General features: G+C 40.2%; 1 protein-coding gene across 2 annotated transcripts in view; it reads right to left on the bottom strand.

Annotated features, from left to right (window-relative positions):
- The window catches only part of CDC42SE2 (CDC42 small effector 2), a 120373-nt gene that overhangs the window by 2289 nt on the left and 94886 nt on the right, over positions 1-23198 (bottom strand). For both annotated transcript variants that reach the window (XM_037901661.2, XM_037901662.2), the window contains exons 3-4: positions 6592-6693; positions 332-449 (exon numbers count right to left, since the gene is read on the bottom strand). In XM_037901661.2, coding sequence (XP_037757589.1) covers positions 351-449; positions 6592-6693 — 201 coding nt within the window. In that variant the 3' untranslated portion in view covers positions 332-350. The remainder of the gene's footprint in view (positions 1-331; positions 450-6591; positions 6694-23198) is intronic.

The following is a 23198-nucleotide window of genomic DNA, read 5'->3' as shown; positions in this document are numbered from 1 at the left end:
CATCCAACATACAAAGAACCCCAACTCCCTACAGTAACATCGTGATAGATGGGTGTAAATTCAGTTTAAACAAACATTTTTATAATCCATACTGAATTATTAAACATATCGTTCAGCATATAATACAAAGTATGTGGTTATATAAATATTTCCCTTGTATGGAGCCCACTACCCAGATACATGCTTAAAATAATGCACCGTAAGGGTAGATTTATTTATAGAGAATTGTTTAGGTTACATTGTAGGATGTTCTCCTTTAGCATTCTCTATCAGTGATAAAAAGGCTATACTAGACTGTGTAACACAACATTGGAAGGACTGTAATACTCACTGGGAATGTTTCCCCAAGGTTATCCTGCTTTTGTATCTACAAGTTGCATCTGAACATTTGCAGACATGCCACCTCCATAGCCTCCCTTGGACTGCATTTGGTTCTGAATTGAACTCACCTACAGAAACAGAAAAGGAATGGTGATAGCAAATGATAAGGCAGATCAAACGTGAACTGGTGCTTTTGAAAGTGCCCTCTCCCTGTTACAGCAGCATTATGTTTGTTTGAGGACATTTCTGGAAGTAGGTTTGCTGGAATTTTCACATCTTGCACTTAGGCAAGCAGGAGAGATGAAGGAAGAACTGGTATTCATTGATTTTTTTTTTCTTGGTCCATAAGGAAACTAGCTGATTCAATCTTTCATCAACCAGTCTTGATTAGTCTCAAGAAAACTAACCAAATTCTAATCCAAGTGCTTCAGTATATCAAGATAAAAATTTGGCTTCAGATTAGAATTAGGCAGGGATTCTTTGCTGTGCAAGAATGAAATTAACAATACTGTACTGTTAAAAAAGATGATGTTTTTATATAGAATAGTTGCACTGTAGTATAGATTCCATAGATATAGTTTTATAAGCCTATCCAACAGTTCATTGCCTAGGGATTCCTAAACTACTAGAGACGCTTTGGAAGGATTTTTTTCTGGTGATGTAGTATGGAGCACAGATTTATTTTTCCTTCAGCTGATCCTATTCCTTCAATAAACAGAGGATTTATTTAAGTGACGCTTCAACATATCAACTTCTCTGGCAAGGATTTATTTGAAGGTACTTTTTAGGCTGACACAAATAAATACGTGAATTAAAAAAGGCTTCATAGCCTATATCCATAAAAAGCTAGTGAGACCACAATTCTCATGTGCTCATGCAGTATAAATCAAAATAATCACATCTCTATGACTGCCTTAGGGCAGATCATTTCAACGTTAAGAATGGTTGGAAAAAGCTCTTTATGTACACCACAGACACACACATATAGATTACACAGACAGACACTTCTTTCAGTCTCCATCTTTTGAAATGGGGCTCAGAGCTATAAGGCCCTGTCCCAAAGTGTGATACTTACGATCATTTCAGATATATCCTCCCACAGACAACTCAAAAACGTCAGTAAAAAAACATGTTAAAACTATGTTAGTGAATCAACCCCTAAGCTAAGACAGGGCAATAGTGTTTTTTTTTTCTTTTTTGGGTTCACACAGACAAATGTTTTATAACGTAGACACCCATAGCTGAAAACCACATTTAACATGGCTCTCTCCTATGTGTAGACAGTTCCCATAATCAGCTTGAAGTGATCCTGTGCTAAAACTTGGCTGGCAACAACCATGTTTAAACAACATTTTAGACAGCATAGTTCTGATACCAGGCCAGTGAACAGGACCAAAATTAACATCTGAAGAAAACATGATGGGTGTTTTCCAAGTCAACCCAAGGAAATAAATTGTTCAATTTCACATTTCACCAAACAGTACTCTTCACCACAGCATCTTCTCTTGAGCCTAGGAGCAAAGGGATTGCAGGTGGTCCACCCACTTCAGAAACTTTCAGTGTATGGGCAGGAGTGACTACAAAAGACTTAAAAGGATGGCATACTTCTTTCATTTCTGATGAACCGTGCCTTAACTAGCCTGGAAATAGATTATTCCACCAAACATAGGTCTTCAGTATAGGTCTTCCTATGCATATCCCTGGCAGCATGCTCACCTGGTGGCCTTGTAATACTTTGATACGTTGCTTTATTTTAAAACAGCATACAAATAACAAGTCACACCGCTGAACAAACAAAGAGTAAACTTTCAACAGTGGCCACCTCTGAAGTCTTGCCAGGTGCTGTTGTTAATAAAATAAACTGTCTCAATAGTTGGGTGTCTCTGGCATAGGTGTTGCAGTTAGCAAGTGTTGGGAAGTTGTTAGGGTATCAGTACAGATGCTGAAGTAACCATATTTATTCATGGAAGGCAAAAATCAGTAAGTTTTAAGGCTTACCACCATAACTCTACAATGGGACATCCTGTATGAAAATCTATGTAAGTGATATGCAACTGTCAAGAACACTGACTGAAAATCAGGTCTATGAAAATGTTGCACTGGTAATACTCATTTGGAAGTATCATCCTTCTGAGTCTAACAAAAAACGTTCGAATGAGTGCAGTGAAGTGCAATTAAGGCCATATTTCTTAAAGGCACTATGCGGCTCTATGATGCTGTACATGTAAGACAAGGTTCCTCTCCTGAGGAGCTTACTATCTAACTGAGACATAACACGCAGAGGGATAAAACAGGCAATGGGGGGTCGGGGGGGGGGGCGCAGAGGAGGGGAGAGGAAAGAAAAAAAAAGAGGGTGAAGGTTACAGCAAATAGAGATTACATGAGCTGTTGTATTGCAGGTGTGTTTTAGTAATTTCTATTTATTTTTCTTCATATAAGGGAGCAGGGCAGATGGCACTGAAATGGAAGATAACAGTGGAAGACTATTCAGCAAAATGAGTTTTCAGGAGGAATTTGTAGATGTGGGACAGTATTTGGCACCCTCGAATAGGGTGGTCATTAGGTAAAAAGGCAGGGAGTGACAAGTGGGAGTAACAGACAGAGGGACAAGGGAAAGAAGTCAGCAGAACTTAGGGTGCAAAAGAGGGATTGGGGGAAATATGGCCTGAGCTGTAGATGAGACCAGAGTTGTGTAAGCTCAGTGCAAGAGAAGACAGTTTGAACTACACATAGAAGAAATAAGGGATTCATAAAGCGATTCAAGTACTAAGAAATACCAGTAGATAGTGAAGCAAAGAAAACCTGGGAGGCCTCACAGGGGACACAGAGGTAGAGGACAGAGTCAAAAGAGGAAGGAGGTAATGTGGAATGATAAAGGAGCAGGGATGGAGAGCGCCAACTAAATCTGTCAATTTTGTCTTTGAGAAAACAGCTAGATCCTATGCAGAGAAGGAAGAGAAAGACAATTAGACCCACAGTTCATACTGTGGGGGTGTGAATGGTGTGAACTCAATAGTCCCTAATTTGCACTACTATACTACAAGTTCATGCCTGCAGCATCCACACAAGGGAGTTACAGCACAGTACTTTGTTGTGTACTGTCATTCACATCCAAGTAGTTCAAACTGTGGGGCAGTACCCTGGGCAGTGCCCTAAAGTGACAAAGAGTTGCCAGGTACTGGGAACATAGGAATGGATAAATATTGCTGGGCAGGCATGGGCACAGCAGAATGAAGAAAGGAACTTATATGATGAGGTTATAGGAATTCCTTCAAAGTTGTTCAGCAGAACAAAAGCAACAGCAAAGGCAAGAGCAGGGAAGTTAGATGAATAGTTGGTGCAATGGGCAGAGTATTAAGTGAGGCAGATAGGGTGGATATATGGTTGTGACCTTGTAATGTACACTGTGGAGGATGGGTAAGAAGAAGAAAAGGGCTGGGAGGAGAAAGAAGTCAGAGGCTAGGGAACTGAATACAGAAGGAGTGAGCAGCTGAGCAAGAGAGAAGAATGGGCAATGCCAAATGATATAAATAGGTAAATCAAGAATGGAGAAATCAGTGTTTCTCGAAGGCCAGAGTGGAAAAAAATAGGACCAAAGCTGAGTGGGTGAGTCCATCCTGACGTGGGGACCAGAGGAGAGAAGAGGGAGATGAATCATATTGGTCACATATGTGATTTTACTCAAAATAAAGGAAGGAGACTGGGGGGATAGAAAGAAGGCCAACCAGTCAGTGTTCAAGATGAAGACAGAAGCAGGTTCAGGGATGGTAAATAATGACCATCTGGAGGGAAAGATGAGCTGTATCATATGTAGTTTAAAAATGAAGAAGGGTCTTTGTAGTCTTTCCTCATCTGGAAAACTGTGAACTCCCATGTTTAAAATAGATGAATTCAAAACAGGAACAGGTTCAGAGAAGGACTACTAGGATGAACAGAGAAATGGAGAACCTATACAGCAAGAGGAGACTTAAGGAGCCTGGCTTGTTTAGCCTAACAAAAATGAAGGCTGAGGGGGAGATACGATTGCTCTCTATAAATACATCAGAGGGATAAACACCAGCGAGGGAGAGGAGTTATTTAAGTTAAGAGCCAATGTTGGCAAAAAAACAAAAGGATATAAACTGGCCATCAATAAGTTTAGGCTTGAAATTAGATGAAGGTTTCTAATCATTAGAAGAATAAAGTTCTGGAACAGCCTTCCAAGGAGAGCAGTGGGGGCAAAAAACCTAAGTTGTTTTACAACTGGGCTTGATAAATTTATGGAGGGGATGATATGATGAGATTGCCTACAAGGGCATATGGCCCATCTGCAACTACTATAACCAAATGTCTCCAATGGCCAGTGATGGGACACTAGATCGGGAGGGCTCTGATCTGCAGAAAATTTTTCCCAGACATCTGGCTGGTGGGACTGGCCCAAATGTTCAGGGTCCAATTGATCACCATATTTGGGGTCAGGCAGGAATTTCCCCCCAGGTCAGATTGGTAGAGACCCTGGGAAGTTTTCACGTTCCTCTGCAACATAGGGCACGGGCCACTTGCTGGTCTAAACTACAGTAAATAGTGGATTCTTTGTAACTTGAAGTCTTTAAATCAAGATTTAGGATTTCAGTAACTCAGCCAGAGTGGATGGGTGAACTTCTGTGCCATGTGATGTGCAGGAGGTCAGAATAGATGATCCTGATGGTACATTCTTATAGACTTCAGACTTGTAGACTTTAAGGCCAGAAAGAGGGATGAGGGCTGAAAGTGGCAGGAAGAAAAAGGAGTCCTATGTCACCATAACCTTCTGGTTGGTGGCTGTGGGAAAAGAAAAGCGTCCCAAAGGAGAGGGAACAACTAAATACTGATTCAAAGGTTCTTAATCCTTCAAAAGAACTATAAATTGAAATTAAAGAGAAAATTTATGTTTCTAATGAGCAGGCAGATAAACTGTTTTTAATGAAACTAAAAACACTGCATTAAAATGCAGTAAAAGCTAATTATATATTTATCAAGCTATACATCCATTTATAATGGTATGTGTACAACTGTTTTAGTAAAATTGTGCCCTAGCCAATACATTGTTTCAAGAAGCCTTGGTATTTTGTTTGCAATGTCGAACCATCTTCTTTTGCCCTCCCCCTAGCTGCTATCAAGTAATACGAAGTGCCTCTACTACAGCTGGGAAGGCAAACAAGCTGCTTCCTTTCCAGGAAGCTACAAATGTCATCTTTTGCTTACCTAACAACAGAAAGTGATTGATTTCCATAGCTCTGCTCAAAGATTCCCACATGCCTTAAATTCTTATACTTCTTCCCTAGAGTCCTTCCTCCCCATTCACTAAAACTCACTGTTCCCAATCAAATCTCTTTCCTTTCAAGTGTACCATTAGAGGCATATAAATATATCAAATTTCAAAGGACATAAAGGTATCTTCCTATCAGTACACATCCCTTGCCTTGCATTAAAACTTTAATGAGGTGAATCACATCTTAAAGACTGGTTAACATTTCATAGAAAACACTGAAAAAATATTCTATATAGAAGTCTGCCTTTATATAATAATTCTTAACACATTTCTCCATCTTTGTTTTCAAGGTTGTGTGCATGAGAACAAGCACTTGGTCTCTTGGTAGTACATATATTCATTGTTGTTATGCTTTTCCTCCATAGGAAGCTGCAAGTCTCTGCTTGTGACATCACAACAGTTTGCTGTGAGAATAACTAATGTCACAAATAGGATTATAGCTTCAGGTAGAAAAATGTGAATTCTTAATAAAACAACAAGACTGATAACATTTGCATAAAAGATCAATAAACTAATGAAGAGAAATACCAAAAGTGTGAAATACTATGGAAACATTTTTATCCCTTTTTCATATATGCATTGTCTGTTGGTATTAAGGGTAGTCTTTTTCTAGTTCTTCCTAGCCTATTTTGCAATACAAGCTTATGGGAATACACAAATGGCTCATTTCTATTAGGAAAGAAAAAGAGGCTTACTCAGTGACTACCTTATAATTTATATGGCACCCAAAATTGCAAGATAATAATATCAGTAAACAGAACATTAACGTTTACTAATTTTACATTTTGATTTAGAATATTTTAAGCACTGTGTTATTCTCCAGTTTTACAATGAGGTAACTCCACTGAAATCAATAGTAAAATAGATGTAACACAGGGGTGAATCAGTTTTCTAACTATAATTTCTCCAGTCTTTGTTCTAGTATTTGTACGGATGCAGTCTAAGATGATACAGGGTTTTCTTCATTCATATACACTTACCGAATTCATTCCACTGAATAAGTCTCCTGATCCTACATGAGCTGTGTGAACAAAGTTTGTTGGCTCTCCAATCATACTTCGGTCGATCCGCCGTCGCCTTTTCTGAAAAGTGGATAAAAAATTTTGTGATTGCCACTTACTTAAAAAGCAAAGAATACTTGGATTAAATATAAAATTTGGTTTATAGTTAAAAGTGAACTGCCCCCACAGAGTGATAAATGTATTTTTAGCATAAGAAGACCACAGCCCAATTTTTTGATTAAGCTAAACACAGTGTCATCCACAATACCTTGGCGTCAACCAAAGGGCATGTGATCAAGTATTGTGTTTAGAAGACAGCTCGATAAGAATATTCCTAGAATTAGACAACTTTCTATATGCAACCAACTACACATCAGTAACTTTACTATAATCTAATGCCTATTAAACAAAACAACATACTTAATTCTTTACACAGAAAAAGTTCTAACCATCTTTGACATTTGGAGTTGCACATCAATTGTCCCATATTAGTTTACAGTTGTGGCGTATCAGATGCTCTTGGTTTAATCAACCATTAATCACCATCTTTCATGTCCATACAAAACATATAAATGCACAGAAATCCTAGACTATTTTCAATATGAAGTCATAGCACTAAGAACACATTTTGTGAGAGTGCTCTGATAGGAGCATTTCTAAGGTATCTCTTCATGGATTTACACAGTATAAACGTATGTTCCCAAAGGTCTCTGTGTATTCAAACTGCTTTCATGCAGCTTAGTTATAATACCATGCCTTAATACCATGGCAGTGGATGTCAGATTACATGCTCCGCATACCCTTTATAATGTATTTTACCATCCCTCACAGCATGGGACAGCATAACAATTTTGACCTCAGTTTCCCCTTTCTTGCATAGCCTTGCTGCCTCAATTTTTGTTAATGTAATAATAGGTAAATGATGAATCAAAGGCAGCCACAATTTACCCTGATAAAGGCTGCTTTGGCAGTCTTCCACAAGACCAAAGTCTGCATTTAAATGCATAAAATGGAACAGACTGCAGCTGCCCTTATTTCTAATACAGGAGCTGGTTAGATTGAATGCGGCATCATATGCTGCCACCAGTCGTTGCTCCAGGCCACTCTCCTGTATTAAAAGATGAGAGTGACCATGGGTTTCACACTGAACAGTCCAGTTTAAGCTACCACTGAACTGAAATTGAATAAGTACAACACAATTGCCATTAAAAAGTTACCTGACCTCAGTCAAAGCTTCCCTGTCTATCAAGGCTTGATCTGTCACAGTTTAAAGGATGAGTATCTCTCCCTTCCTGGTCTGTCATAGATGTTAGGATCATTTAGAGTTTTGGGTGGGAAGTTTACATGTCTTACCAGTGGGAATCACTCCTGTCAAAATACAATTTTAGCTAAAAGTCACTGTGAATCAAAGCCACAGCTGTGAGAATACATCACAGGATATGCCCAATAAGAGCAAGATATTTCCGGAATTAAATCAAATCCACGACAAATATGCACCTTCCTCTTCCACCTGAAGAGTAACTTAAGAAGTCTGCTATGTCTTTTAACACAAATATTAAACAACCAAAGGAAGAAAAAAGCAATACTGTAAAACCAGCCACGTACAAATGGAATAATAAAAATGATCTACTCTGCACCCCAAACTGTTACTAGGGTCCCTACAGCAAAGAAATTTGACAAGTAATAGACCATCAACTAAAATATGCATTTTATTTTATTTTCACTGTAGCTTCTCAGGGCTTTCAAGGGAAAGAGGATTTTTGCTACCTAGATCCATTTTGTTTAATATAAATATGGAAAGAAAAAATGGTTGCTAACCTTTCATAAGTGTTGTTCTTTGAAATGTGTTGCTTATGTCCAGTCCATGCTAGGTGTGTGTGCGCCGTGTACACAGTTGCCGGAATTTTTTCCCTCAGTGGTATCCATAGGCCAAGATTTAGCGCCCTCTAGAGTCATACAAATATGCGCCTGTATAAAGGGTGCCACCGGCCCCACACTCCCTCAGTTCCTTCTTGCTAGTAACTCCGACAGAGAGGTAGGAGGGTGGGTCATGGAATGGACTTGAGCAACACATCTCGAAGAACACCAGTTACAAAAGAACAGGAATACGTGTGGCACCTTAGAGACTAACAAATTTATTTGAGCATAAGCTTTCGTGGGCTATAGCCCACTTCACTGGATGCACAGAATAGAACATATAGTAAGAAGATACATATACATACATACAGAGAACATGAAAAGCTGGAGTAAGAGGCTAATTAAATACGATGAGCTATCATCAGCAGGAGAAAAACTTTTGTAGAGATAATCAAGATGGCCCATTTAGACAGTTGACAAGAAGGTGTGAGGATACTTAACATGGGGAAATAGATTCAATATGTTGTGGCAAATTGCCGGCACTACCATGATGGGTCTCGCGCTTTCTCTTCTGGGGGGGTGGTTCAGGGCACCGTTTCTTGCCCCTGAACTGGGGTATTAACTGCCCCACTAGTGTCCTAGAGGAGGGGAGTGGAGAGGGAGGGACCTGGCCCCTCCCTCTACTCCGTGTCCCAGCCCAGGGGCCCGAGGGACAGTGATAAATCACTAGAACTAGTGGTTCCTTCCCCTGGGCTACTTCCCTCTCCTGCCCTTCAGCTTGTGGGGCTTCCTGCCCTCCCTCTGCACAAACCCGGTGTCTCTTTACCTAGGGTCTTGGTCTTAGCCCACCATAGCAATTCTCCAAACTCTCCTCTGCTTCCCTCCAAACTGCTCTCTGCTCCAGCACCAATCCACTCTGCTTCAACTCCTCCTCTTGTCTGATTGAAGCAGGGAGTTTTTATCATGTGACCGGCTTCAGGTGCTTTAATTAATTTATAGCAAACTTTCTTCCCTCTACAGGGAATAAGGCTCCCTTCTAACACTCTCCTGCCGCCCTCTGGCCATGCCATATCACAATGTGTAATGACCCAGCCACTCTCAGTCTCTATTCAAACCCAATTAATGGTATCTAGTTTGCATATTAATTAGTAATCGTTTTTTCTTCGAGTGCTCGCTCATGTCCATTCCATGCTAGGTGACTGACAAGCAGTACCCCCCGGAAGTGGGCTTGGAGTACATAGACGCGCCGACTGCAACACTGCTTTCCCGAAACTGGCATCGTCACAGGCCTGTTGGGTGATGGCCTAGTGGGAAGCGAAGGTATGAACCAATGATGAGGTTGTGGCTCTCCAGATGTCCTGGACTGGTATCTGCATGAGGAATGCTGCTGACGAAGCATCAGAATGGAGAGAGACTCCAACAAATGAAATGTTTCCACTTCCACCAGGCAGACAGCCCTGGTGGAAGGCTTCCTACTACCTAGCAAGACCTGTCGAACCTGAACAAGCAGGCCTGTTCTTCAGGGTTCAGCCACGCAGCAACAATGCAGTCAAGTGCAGAGAAGTGAGTTTTGGGTGAAGCAACTGGCCATAGTCTTGTGAAATCACGTCTAGGTGGTGTGGGAATGCGAGTGGAGTTGCCACTCATAGGTCCAGAAGCGTACCAAATGAATACTGGTGTGTCTATCCTGGTGCTACCAGGATACCTTTTACCTTGTCCCATTTGATTTTTAGGAGGACCTTGTGAACCAAGCGTTATTGCTGAGAAGGCGTACAGGTCTCCTGTCCATGAGAGGAGGAAGGCAGAAAAGAGGGAGCTCATGCTGTGCCCGTGCAGCAAGCCAAACTGATGGCATTTCCTGTTCTGTCTGGTGGTGAACTAATCCACCTGGAGAGGCCCCTGCCTCTGGAAGATGACATTGATGACCTCTGGGTGAAGAGATCACTTGTGATGAGAGGAAAAGGATCGGCCGAGGTGATCTGCCAGTGTGTTTCAGGCTCCCAAAAGATGTGATGCCTCAATGTGTATGATGTGATCCATACAGAAGTCCCACAGCCAAAGGGCCTCCTGGCACTGGGCTGAAAATTGAGCCCCTCCCTGCTTGTTGATGTAAAACATTGATGCAGTATTGTCCATCATGACCTGCATCACTTTGCCTGAGATCTGGGGAAGGAACACCTGGCAAGCCAAGCATAGTTCTCTGAGTTCCCTGTCTTTTATATGCAGGGAGTGTTCTTCCTGGAACCAGAGGCCCTGAGTCCTAAGGTTGCCAAGGTGGGCTCCTACCCAAGGTCTGACATATCCCCACATACAAGACTAGTGTTATCGACGGCTGAGAGGCAGCAAAGGGTACTTCTCCGATTACAAATCCTGGGTCTTTCCACCAGGTCAGCAAAGCAAGGACCAGAGGCAGAATTGAGAGTATTGAGTCAGGTGTGTCTGCTTGGGGAGTAGGCCGATGCCAGCCACATCTGCCACCATGTGTCCCAACAATTTGAGGTAGACCCGAGCAGTTGTCATTATTTGGATTGTGACCTTGGAAATCACATCCGACATAGCTTGCTTCGGGCTTCCCGTAGGGAGGCTTTGGCCTGGGTTGAGTCGATCACTGCCCTGATGAACTCTATTCTCTGAACCAGGACCAGGGTTGACTTCTGCTCATTTATCAACAGACCCAGTGCCTGGAAGGTGGCCCATACTGTACCGATGCCGTCCTGCACCTGAACCTGGGACCGACCTTTGATCAGCCAGTAGTCGAGGTACGGGTAGACTTGCACGCCTCGACACCCGAGGAAGGCTGCTACCACTGCCATATGCTTCGTGAAGACCTGTGGGGCTGCTGATAGGTCGAAAGGGAGAGCATTGAATTGGTAGTGATGTTGACCAACTACATATCTGAGAAATCTTCTGTGACCACAGAAAACAGTGATGTGGAAATAATCGTCCTTTAAGTTAAGGGTGGTGTATCAGTCTCCTGGATCCAGGGGGGAATGATGGAGGCTTGGGAGACTATGTGGAACCTCAATTTTTTTTTTTTTTAGATATTTGTTGTGGCGATGCATGTCCAGGATGGGCCATAGACCCCCCCCCCCTTGGTCTTCAGGATTAGGAAATATCAGGAGTAAAACCCCTTCCCTCTCAAGTCTTGAGGAACCCCCTCTATGGCCCCCACACATAGGAGGGCTTGCACCTCCTGGATGAGAAGCTGCTCATTCGAAAGGTCCCTGAGGAGTGACAGGAGTGGGGCATAGGATCATAGAATCATAGAATAATGGAGTTGGAAGGGACCTCTGGAGGCCATCTAGTCCAACCCCCTGCCCAGAGCAGGACCAATCCCAACTAAATCGATGGAGGGGTGGATGAAAATTGGAGGGCACAACTGACTGTAACTGTACTCAGTACCCAACAGTCTGATGTTATATATGGACACACTGGGCTGGAGGGCGACAGGTGGTCCAAAAACAAGAGGATCTGAAAAGTCAAGAATGGTATATCGCCATCGGCTCCAAGGTTGGTCTGAGGGCCATCTCCAGAAGAATGGCCTTCAGCTGAAAGTCTCTATCTTTTCTTGCAGGGAGTTTGAAGTCACTACAGATCTGGCACTTCTCTTTAACGTGAGAATCCCCCCAGACACTTTAGACAGCTAGTTTACATGTCACTAACTACCATCGGCTTGCTGCACGGGACATGCCCACCCCTGGCGTGAAAAGTCCCTCAAAAACAGGGACAACTACGAACACTACTATATAGACTAACTAAAAACTATATACACTAACCACAATAACTATACAAAATATGAACAGACAAAGTCCAAATGACTGAGAAAGAAGCCTTGCTACAGCAAGAGGGGTTGTCCAGCAACCGTCATGGGCGGTAAGAAGGAACTAAGAGGGGGTGGGGCCAGTGGCAACCTTTATACCAGCACTTGTGTGTGACTCCAGAGGGCGCTAGAGCCAGCCCAACGGATACCACTGAGGGAAAAATCTTTGGCAACTGTGCACACGTCGTGCACACACCTAGCATAGAATGGACAAAAGCGAACACTCAAAGAAGAATGAATGTAAAATATATTTTATAAAAATAAACTGTTTAAAACCTACTCTGTAGTAGTCCACTGAACTAGTGCTTGAATCCCAGAGACGAGCAATAGGCTCATGTAGGAAATAGTCTGTTCAGTATTAAATTCTAAGTTACTCATGATATAAATAGGGAAAGAGTCTGTGATCGACTGAGAGAAGAGAATTTCAGAATAATGTCTTTATGCTTAACATTGATTAAAGTTACTATAATTAAACGGTTCAGAGTTTAGAACATTTCTCCTATCTCCCACTGTGACAGAATTGTGTATATACTCCAAGGTTTCAACTACTAGACTAATTTCTTGTCTGTCAAATACACCTGATTTTTAGAGCTGGTCAGAGAAACTTTAAAAGACTTGTGCTCTGTTGGAATATCTGGTTCTGTCAAAATGGACATGCTTCAAAAATTGGGCTGATTTCACTGCAATTTCATTTTGGAGGAAAATTTGAAAAGCGTTTCAACCTTATCCCATTATGACATTTTCAGAAAAAAATGTTTAGATGTTTTAGTTTAAAATGACTTTGTTTTGAAATTTTATTTTGGGTTATATATTAAAATAAAAGTCAAAATTGAAATGAAATGTTTCATTTTTGTCAAAACCAAATATTTCATTCAACCCAAAACGTGTGTGTGTGTGTAAAATACATGTATACATATAAAAATTTTAGATTTTTCCTTTGCAGAAAATTGAAAAATGTTGTTTTTCATTCTGATTCTGATCAATGCCAAAATTTCAAAATCCTTTGCAAAAATGGAGCCTCTATCCTCTGCACAGCTGTAATATTTCATAGTAATCAGTACCAGAACACCTCCCTTTTTGAGGAGAAAAGTGATAATGCAAGCATCAGCCATAACAGGCCTGACTCCAGGATACACCATGAGTCAAAACAGTTACATTGGTGTACCCAACCACTAGTGAAAGTAGACCAGAATCAGATGCTGTGCATTTATGTGATTCAAACCTGGAAACTAAGGGTTAATCATCTCCCCCCCAACCCCTAAGTGATTTGCCAAGGCGGCATAGTCCACAACACAGCAAAGAACAGGAAATTGATCTCCTGAGTCCCAGTCCCATTTTCTCAACAACAAAGCCATACATAGCGAGCCCCAACTGGCCTTCCCTGAAGTGGCTGTAAGTCAAGACTCTAAAAAGCATCAAGAAACACTGTTCTTAACACAAGTGCAGATAGAAACTTAGTTACGTAAGGCTGAATTACCATGTTGTCTACACTAGCTTTTGTCAAAGGCCCCAACTCAGATAAGTAGTTAAGCATGTGCCTATGTCCCATTGTAGCAATGTTACTATTGTTCATTATGGACAAAGGGGGCAGAAGAGATGCACCAAGCTGGAAACGAGGCAATGAAATATCTCCTGTCCTTAGGGATACGTAATTGAAAATTAAAGTAACTATGGACTATGAGGTTTTGAATGAGTGCCTTATAAAGGCTGAAAAACCTTCACAACTGAACACAAGAGTTCTCTTTGCTGGGACTTTAAACTTTATGTTGGATTTAAAAACATTCTATGCATAGTATGTATACAGTACATACATATTTCTCACTGATAGTCTATTTAGTTATGTTTAATCTATGAAAGAAAAACAAAGCAAACGTTTTTCTTTCAGATCAAAGGAACTGCTTCAACTTAGCCACTTGCTTCAGTTTATCATTTGTGCCTATTTAGCACTGTGGGCACGACACACATTAAAAACAAACAAAATAAGTAAAAAAATCTTTTAAAAAACCCCCAAAACTCCCAAACCGTCCCAACCAACAGCACGGTCTCCAGCTGGCCCTTATCTATACCCCAATCTTTATTATACACCATCAGTAAAATAATTAATAGTACCTGAATTGAAAGGTAAATTAAATTATCATTCTAGTAATGGGATCTTCTCATGTAGGGGAATCACAACAATCAAATATAAATAAAAAAATAATATATGCATATAGTGCCACTCAGACTTTCTGACAGCACTGTAGCTACATTAATAAAGCCTTCAGGGAAGTGCTGTAAGTATTCATTTTATAGATGGGGAAGACAAGGCACAAATGGGTTAAATGACTTGTTCAAGGGCACAGAGCGAGTCTATGGTAGTGCCAGGAACAGCATTCGGGTGTTCTAAATCCCAGTGTCTCACTGCTGCAGCTAAATCCCATTCTTTATTCCATGGTAGACGAACAGCAGTTCGATGCTATCCATCTTTCACAAAATCTAAAAAATGTATTTGCTGCCTTGTCCTGAATAATTTTTAAAGAGTGGTAATAACTTTCCATATTTTTGTGGCTAAAATTACTGAATCTTTTTTTTAAAAACACTAAAGACTTCCTTTAACCTGAAAAGTATTCGTTTTTTTAACCTCTTCCTCTTTCCAGCCTTCCCCAAGGCCTCTTCACTTCCTTTTACAAAGGAGTGACAACACACCAAGTAACCTTAGACCCGAGAAAGGAAAGAATACTGTAAATTCCTTCTTTAAAAAAAGGATCTGGGGAAAGATCAGAACCAGTAATTCTGAGGCCCGTTTCAGAATTTTTGCAATTCCTCTGCACATACAGTAGAATTACACAGATGCCATGTCACATGCTAGTTGCCATAGTTGCCAGGGCAACAGTTGAAGCCTTTCCCATTTTGAAGCTGTGAACAACACTCTTCACACCCACACACAGTATTGTCTGTTCCTTTTAAAGTATGAAATCAGGATTCAGGATGAGACCAACGTTTGGATGTCATAACAAGATGATTTTAAAATCCTGCACATTTCTAAAACTTTAGACCCAGAAGTGAGATTAAAAGGTCTAAATATAGTATGTAACCACATCATTTATTGAAATTAAACAGCAAGCAGTCAAGGTATCTCTCATAATTTTAAAGAAAATACTTAGTAGTTTACAGCTCCTTGGGAACTTGAAAACTGTTTCTTCACCAAAATAATCGTTACTGTAGGGTCCTAGAGCAAGGCAGTTGTTCGATTTCATTTCTATCAGGCTAGGAAGTCAAGTGATCTCTCCTGACTTTCTCAGGTTGGGGGGGGGGGGAGATGGGGGAGAGATTATTTGAGTTTCTCCAGCTATCAGTCCAATCAGAAGCACCACAGCTTCAATCTAAGTTTCATACACGTCTCCATCCACTTACTTTTTTCTGTTCATCTTGTTTTTGTGAATCTTTCTGCCCCTTTCCATAGGTTACACAACTCCTTCCACGCCCTTTCACTTCAGCCTTTTCCTTCTCTCCCCATACTTCAGGTTGTGTGTCACCTCCCACTCATGATAGCAAGAGGAGGAACACTTCGGCTTCTGTATAGCAGGTCCTCTATCAGTATCAGCAGGCAGTCTAGTAGTTAGGGCACTCAGGAAACCCAGGTTTAATTCCTTGCACTGACACAGACTTTGTGTGATCTTGGGCAAGTCACTTAGCTCTCTGTGCCTCAGTTCCTGATCTGTAAAATGGGAATAACAGCACTTTCCTACCTCATAGGGATGTTGTGAGGATAAATACATTAAAGACTGTTAGATACTCAGATACTATGGTGAGAGGGGCCATATAAGAACCACATCAAGATAAGCAGCAGGAACAGGCACCAGTAGTAACACCAACTACCCAGCCACCAGTGCTATGATGGTCGTGATAGCATGTCAGGAAGATAGTGCAAGTAGGCAGATTGAGCATTCAGCAGGATTCTTCCACTTTGATGGCAAAAAGAAATGGAGTGAAGTGCAGGTGAAAAACAAAAGCAAACCAAATTCCTGCAATCCTTAAATTAATGTAAAATTGCCTCGGTACATTGCCACGTATATTTTACAGTTCAGTTTCAAACATCTCTCTTCCTCCCAAAAAAATCACCTCTCCCACTCAAATAATGTCATAGACTTTAAATACAGAAAAATCTAGAAAAATAAAGATATTGATCAGCTTTTAAGCTGACAGTTTTTTCATGGGATATTATTAAAGCTGGTAGGCCTGAAATAAGAGCTAACAGTTGAAAGGAATTAAAATTTTGAACTTTTCAATCTTCAGACTATCCCTTAACCTCCAGAAAGGCGTGACCACCAGCTCAAAAGTTACAATCTCTGCAGGAATAAACATGCCATTTCATAGCCCACATAGTTCAGACTGTTGGGAAAGACAAAGTATTCAGTCAAACACAGGTCACTTTTCCACCTTCTCTCATGAGCAGGACGTTTATGCTCAGGCAGTAAAGTAAATTAATTCAAAGCAAACTCACTTAGCTGGAGAATTGGCAACTGTTGTTCCTAAATCAGTTTTTATCATTGGATTACTACTACACAGTATGTAAGAGGTAAGCTGTTTAATCAGTTTCAGATAATATTTTAATATTAGGATATGGTTGCCAGGATTCTATGCTCTCAAAAAAAAAAGATTTAAAACTTGAAAGAACATATTCTGAAAGTTCATCCTATCCACTCAGATAGGATTTCTGAATTTTCTCCTTTAGTGGAGGACTACAGAAATGCCACAGGCCTCCTGAGAAGAACTGGACAAATCAGAAGAGTTCTCACCAGTCTGGTAATTTTATTCTAAAGTCTTCCACAAAATAATTGTGAGGAAAAGGTCTAATGCTTAAAGAATTCCTCTCCTGCCCCCACACAATACAAAAACCATACCACCATACCAGTAGTAGCCTGAATACTTAGAGCATCAAGAGCCAAGAAATATCCAGCAGACAGAGCAGTGACTGCTTACGCAGCAAAAAAGGCTATGTGAAAAGTGAAAAACAAACAAAATGCAATATTTCAATAGGAATGTCAGGCATCTCTTCTCATGCAGATGGTCAGCTTATTCACCACTTTGAGAAGGGAAGTCTGCAATTGACTCAGGATACTAAGCAAAAGGTTCTAAACTAATTTAACAATAATAATTGCACCAAATTTAATCCAAAGGGTTTGAATTAAAAGCAGGCACAAACCCAAATGTAAGAGTCTATCACCCAAAGAGACAAATCACTCTCATAAAGGACAATTTAATCCAAAACTCATGAAACATTCAATTTCCAAAATATATTTTAAAAGTAATTGAACAGTGGAAAACATTGTTCAATCAATAACAGAAAAAGTCATCCAGAATCCTTTTCTGAGTTATTCTCCTTTTGGTGACTGTTGACCCCTAGCAAACTGTCTACAGATTGCTTGTTTTGGGACACACAGATAGAATCCTGACTCTGAGAACTATTTCTCTGAATTAAAGCCCAGGCTCACTCTGGATTTAACTTAATCAGTTTAGCATGTGTTAAAGCATGCATGACCTTATCTATACGAGACTTTTAGAAAGTATTTGTTAGACCGCCTGAGCTAACACCTTCTAACAACACACCTTTATACCTTAGACTAGAGGCTAGACAGAGCCTAGGCGTTGCTTAGCACTTCACAAGATCAGCCCCCTCAACACAGAAAGCTATGATAATATGAGCTGGAGAAGCATACATCTCTTTATTTGTGTGCTGGGAGTAGTGCTTTAAAAGAAGGCATAATGATGGTGCCAGTCACAGATCAGGAATAGGTGGTAAAAGCATGCATGAATCATCTGTAGCAGAAGCCAAAAATAAGAAATTCAAGGAGTACGGCAAGATATTGTCATAAGTAAATGTTTGCTATTTTCTAAAACAATGGATCTTTATTGAATTTTCTCATAAAGCTGGAAAAGTGATAAATGTTTCTTTCCTGTCACCTGCTTCTTCATCATATAGCCTCCGAAGTGAAATACACTAGTCCAAAAATGGAGATGCAGGAGTCTAATGCAGGAGTTTACAACATCCTTCCCCTAACTAAATGTTTTCTTTGCCTTCTAAATCTTATGAACATTGTTTAACTTCTCACAAACAATTTAACTTGAAATCACAACAAATATATGAAAACTAAATTAACACACACACAGCATGTGTAACATTTTCAGTATGAAAAAGGAAAATAATTCCCTTCAGTAAATAAACAAAGAGAATTTGATCACATCACCATTTTTTAACCAATGTCTGGGCCCAAATATAATTTGCTTTCCACTGTAGTAAAATTATAAACTCAAGAGATCAAAACTCACCATCATAAGTCCAAACAGATCCATTTGTCTACACCAGACATCTTTAAAACTATAATAATATTTGGAAATAGGAGATTGAACTATCTTACTTAGTTGAATAAAACAGAGACATTAACCCCTTCCCCACTTTACTTTTAGAGAAATGTTGGCATATAAACATTTGATTACTTGCTTTGTGTTACATTTAAGAATATGCACTAACGTCTTCTCCGTGTGGGGCACTTTAGGATTGTGCTCTTTATGGACACAGTGGGCATGGCTTTATGGACAATGTTTGTAAATAAATGCTACAGAAAGCATGGTGGCCAGTAAGATGACTTACAGTTAGGGAGTCCAAACCATCCAATCTCTTGTGACACAAGGAGCAGACCATTTTAACCTAAGATCTCCATCTTTCACGGGGACAAACAAATTGCCTTACTGGGTCCAACCCACGGTCCGCCTACCTTGGTATTCAGTCTCTGATAGTGGCTAGCACCAGATACTTCAGAGAAAAGGGCAAGAAATCTCCTAATTCCTAATAGTTAAAGACTGTTTTAAGCCCTGAAGCATGAGACTTAATATAGTTAGTGGTACATTTTGATATAAATGATAATGAAAGGGAATAACTGGATATTTTTGTTATTCATATAAATGTTCAATCCTTCTTTGAATCTTGTTGAATTTCCAAATAAAGTGGATGATCATGTCTTTCCTCAACTGTTAGGCAGTTAGTTGGGAAACACAGTAGCAAGATAAATAAAATGGGGGTAAGCACCTTAATTACTTCCATTCTCTTCAGCCAAATAACAGAGGGATAGTTTCTTGGGTTGCTGTTTTCTGAAGAAAAGGGAGGTAAATTAGAGAAAACAGACATAACAGTAAGTAATATGAATTCCTAAATATTTAAAATGTGTCCTTGATCACACAGAGGACATACAGGCAACTGACTGGGTCTGTTTCAAGGACCACTATGATTTTGATACATAGATTTGATATGCAAACAATTTTCCATACTCTGAGTACCCACAAGAACTTTTGGAATATATCAGGCTAGGCTGGAAAGGAGTAACAGTGTACTCTGCTGAATACAAAGAGACTTCAGTAGTGGGATCTCACCTGATCCAGCATGCCAGGGCTTCAGCAAGCAGTCAACAGACATTTCTTATTTCTAACACAAATCGATGTGATGTGGTGCGCATGCAAAAGACCAAATTTATGTTGTTTTAATTAATTAATGACTTGGTCATCAGTTTTCACACCTTTATATAGTTATTTGTAGACTAGGTGTCCTGGTCCACACTTGTCAACATCTCCACATTATTGTACAATAGCTTGCCAAAAAGAATGATATTTTGGCCTTTCTGTTTAAATATTTTGTTAGTTTCTGATCACACTTGAGGAGGCCAACACAGACATATATACAGGAAAGTTCTATGGTGAACTAGATTGAGGCACTATACTTTATTTTACTCATTAAAAAAAGCAGATAATGTATATTAAATCTATCAAATTTGTGTATTCTTCTACGAGTTTTAAAAAACCACAGCCAGTAATCCCATATTCCAGCACCTAATCTGAGATGTAGATAATTATTTCCACTGTAGAAGGATTAGTCTTTGTCACCACAAAGGAATCTTCTAGTAGTAGTTCCTTGAACCACGTTAATTCTATGAAGACAACATTAATAAATCCCTTAAAAATAAATGGCATATGGCTTGTAGGAAGCACGATATCCAGAATCAGCTGGATCTGACTAATAATATTTTTCCAAAAGTGTGTTAAACTTGGTCATTCCCACAGCATGTGGAATTTAGTAAGTGGGTCAGAGTTACATTGCCGGCATTGCTTTTTTTGAATCAGCAATACACACTGGTGTTGCAGGCTCAGGAGCCCAGTTGAATGAAAAATAGGTTTTGGTTAGATTAAATCCATATTATAATAAAATGGGCTTATCACCCTGGACAACAAAATAATTTACATTGATAATTCCAGTGTGATATAATTAAATTTAACAAACTGTTGAAAGATGGTGCCAAATGTGGACGGAAGCACAGGGATTGCTGGGATGCGAAGCAATGCATCACGGGGCATTGGGACAGGACCCAGGATGCCCTCAGACCCCCTCCACCTTCCACAAGTCTTAGCAGCAGAAGAGAAAAAAGTGCTCTGTGGGATAGCTGCCCAGAGTGCACCGCTCCAAATACTGCTGCTGCAATTACTGCAAATGTGAACATGCTATTGTGCAGGCAGCTGACTGTGTGAACACACAACAGCGGCTTCCCTTCAACGCTCTCTGACCGGCACGGTAACTCCCGGCGCTGTAACTCTGCCAGTGTAGACATACCCTTAGTAAGTTAAAACCTCACACTGACTGCATACTGTTGATGCCTCCAAAAAGTTTATTTTTTTTAGCCAATTCAGCACATCACCACCTTCTGGAATTTTTTGAAGTTCTCAGTTTCTGAACTGTTGGCACAATATTCCATTATGTTATGATGGCATTACTGATCATATGACAGAACTGGCAATTTCAGGCTATGTTGTCTAAATAAACAGGAAAATTTGCCAGATGAGGTCAGTTGACTCCTGAAAACAATAGGTCTTTTGAGAAACTGTGTCTAGGTCAAACAGCAAAGGGATCTTGTTCTTTTCTAAAGGCTTAAAGAGGCTCTATTTAAAATGTGCAATAAATAGTGAATCATACTTGGTAAAGCTAGAAACCACTGTATTTTCCTAGAGGCACGTAAGCATAATCTTCTAGGTCTTATAATTTTGAAGCTTTATCATAATTTTTTCCAGCAACTTTTAATTATTTTTCCCCTCCAGGAGTTCATTTCCCCCTCCTTTTAGCAAATACCAGATAAAGGATTGTTTAAAAAATGAAACCAAACCAAACCCAGTTTTCTCATTACAAAAACAAGATCTTGGGTTTCTACAGCATTAAGCATACCATTCTTCAGTACATTCAGACAATAATTCATATAATCTTTGGTAAAAAGAAAAGGAGTACTTGTGGCACCTTAGAGGCTAACCAATTTATTTGAGCATAAGCTTTTGTGAGCTACAGCTCACTTCATCGGATGCATACTGTGGAAAGTGTAGAAGATCTTTTTATACACACAAAGCATGAAAAAATACCTCCTCCCACCCCACTCTCCTGCTGGTAATAGCTTATCTAAAGTGATCACTCTCCTTACAATGTGTATGATAATCAAGGCGGGCCATTTCCAGCACAAATCCAGGATTTCTCACCCCCCCCCCCATACAAACCCACTCTCCTGCTGGTAATAGCTTATCTAAAGTGACCACTCTCCTTACAATGTGTATGATAATCAAGGCGGGCCATTTCCAGCACAAATCCAGGGTTTAACAAGAACGTCTTGGGGGGGAGGGTAGGAAAAAACAAGGGGAAATAGGTTACCTTGCATAATGACTTAGCCACTCCCAGTCTCTATTCAAGCCTAAGTTAATTGTATTCAATTTGCAAATGAATTCCAATTCAACAGTTTCTCGCTGGAGTCTGGATTTGAAGTTTTTTTGTTGTAATATAGCAACTTTCATGTCTGTAATCGCGTGACCAGAGAGATTGAAGTGTTCTCCGACTGGTTTATGAATGTTATAATTCTTGACATCTGATTTGTGTCCGTTTATTCTTTTACATAGAGACTGTTCAGTTTGACCAATGTACATGGCAGAGGGGCATTGCTGGCACATGATGGCATATATCATATTGGTGGATGTGGTCACGCGATTACAGACATGAAAGCTGCTATATTACAACAAAAAAACTTCAAATCCAGACTCCAGCGAGAAACTGTTGAATTGGAATTCATTTGCAAATTGGATACAATTAACTTAGGCTTGAATAGAGACTGGGAGTGGCTAAGTCATTATGCAAGGTAACCTATTTCCCCTTGTTTTTTCCTAACCCCCCCTCAGACGTTCTTGTTAAACCCTGGATTTGTGCTGGAAATGGCCCACCTTGATTATTATACACTTTGTAAGGAGAGTGGTCACTTTAGATAAGCTATTACCAGCAGGAGAATGGGTTTGTGTGTGGGGGGGGGGGGGCGGTGAGAAATCCTGGATTTGTGCTGGAAATGGCCCAACTTGATTATCATACACATTGTAAGGAGAGTGATCACTTTAGATAAGCTATTACCAGCAGGAGAGTGGGGTGGGAGGAGGTATTTTTTCATGCTTTGTGTGTATAAAAAAATCTTCTACACTTTCCACAGTATGCATCCGATGAAGTGAGCTGTAGCTCACAAAAGCTTATGCTCAAATAAATTGGTTAGTCTCTAAGGTGCCACAAGTACTCCTTTTCTTTTTGTGAATACAGACTAACACGGCTGTTACTCTGAAACCAATCTTTGTGTAGTGACCCAAGAGCAACAGCGATGAATCAGCTACAGAAATGCAGCAAAGTGAAGTGACAAGTTTAAGGTTATGATTTGTGCAATATCACTGGCAATCTGAACTAGAGTTTGCAAGACCTCCAACACATGCTCTTTCCTTACTGTAAGCAAGTTTTATGACAATTCTCAGAAGGGCATGATTTTAACACGAAAGCTGCTCACTTGAATCAAACAGCTGGCACTGTGAAGGTTTATACCAT

This window comes from Chelonia mydas, chromosome 5 (genome assembly GCF_015237465.2).
Source record: "Chelonia mydas isolate rCheMyd1 chromosome 5, rCheMyd1.pri.v2, whole genome shotgun sequence".
In the NCBI taxonomy this organism is placed as follows: domain Eukaryota; kingdom Metazoa; phylum Chordata; order Testudines; family Cheloniidae; genus Chelonia; species Chelonia mydas.
Note: the sequence above shows the minus strand (reverse complement) of the source record. Positions and strands in the feature narration are given on the sequence as shown.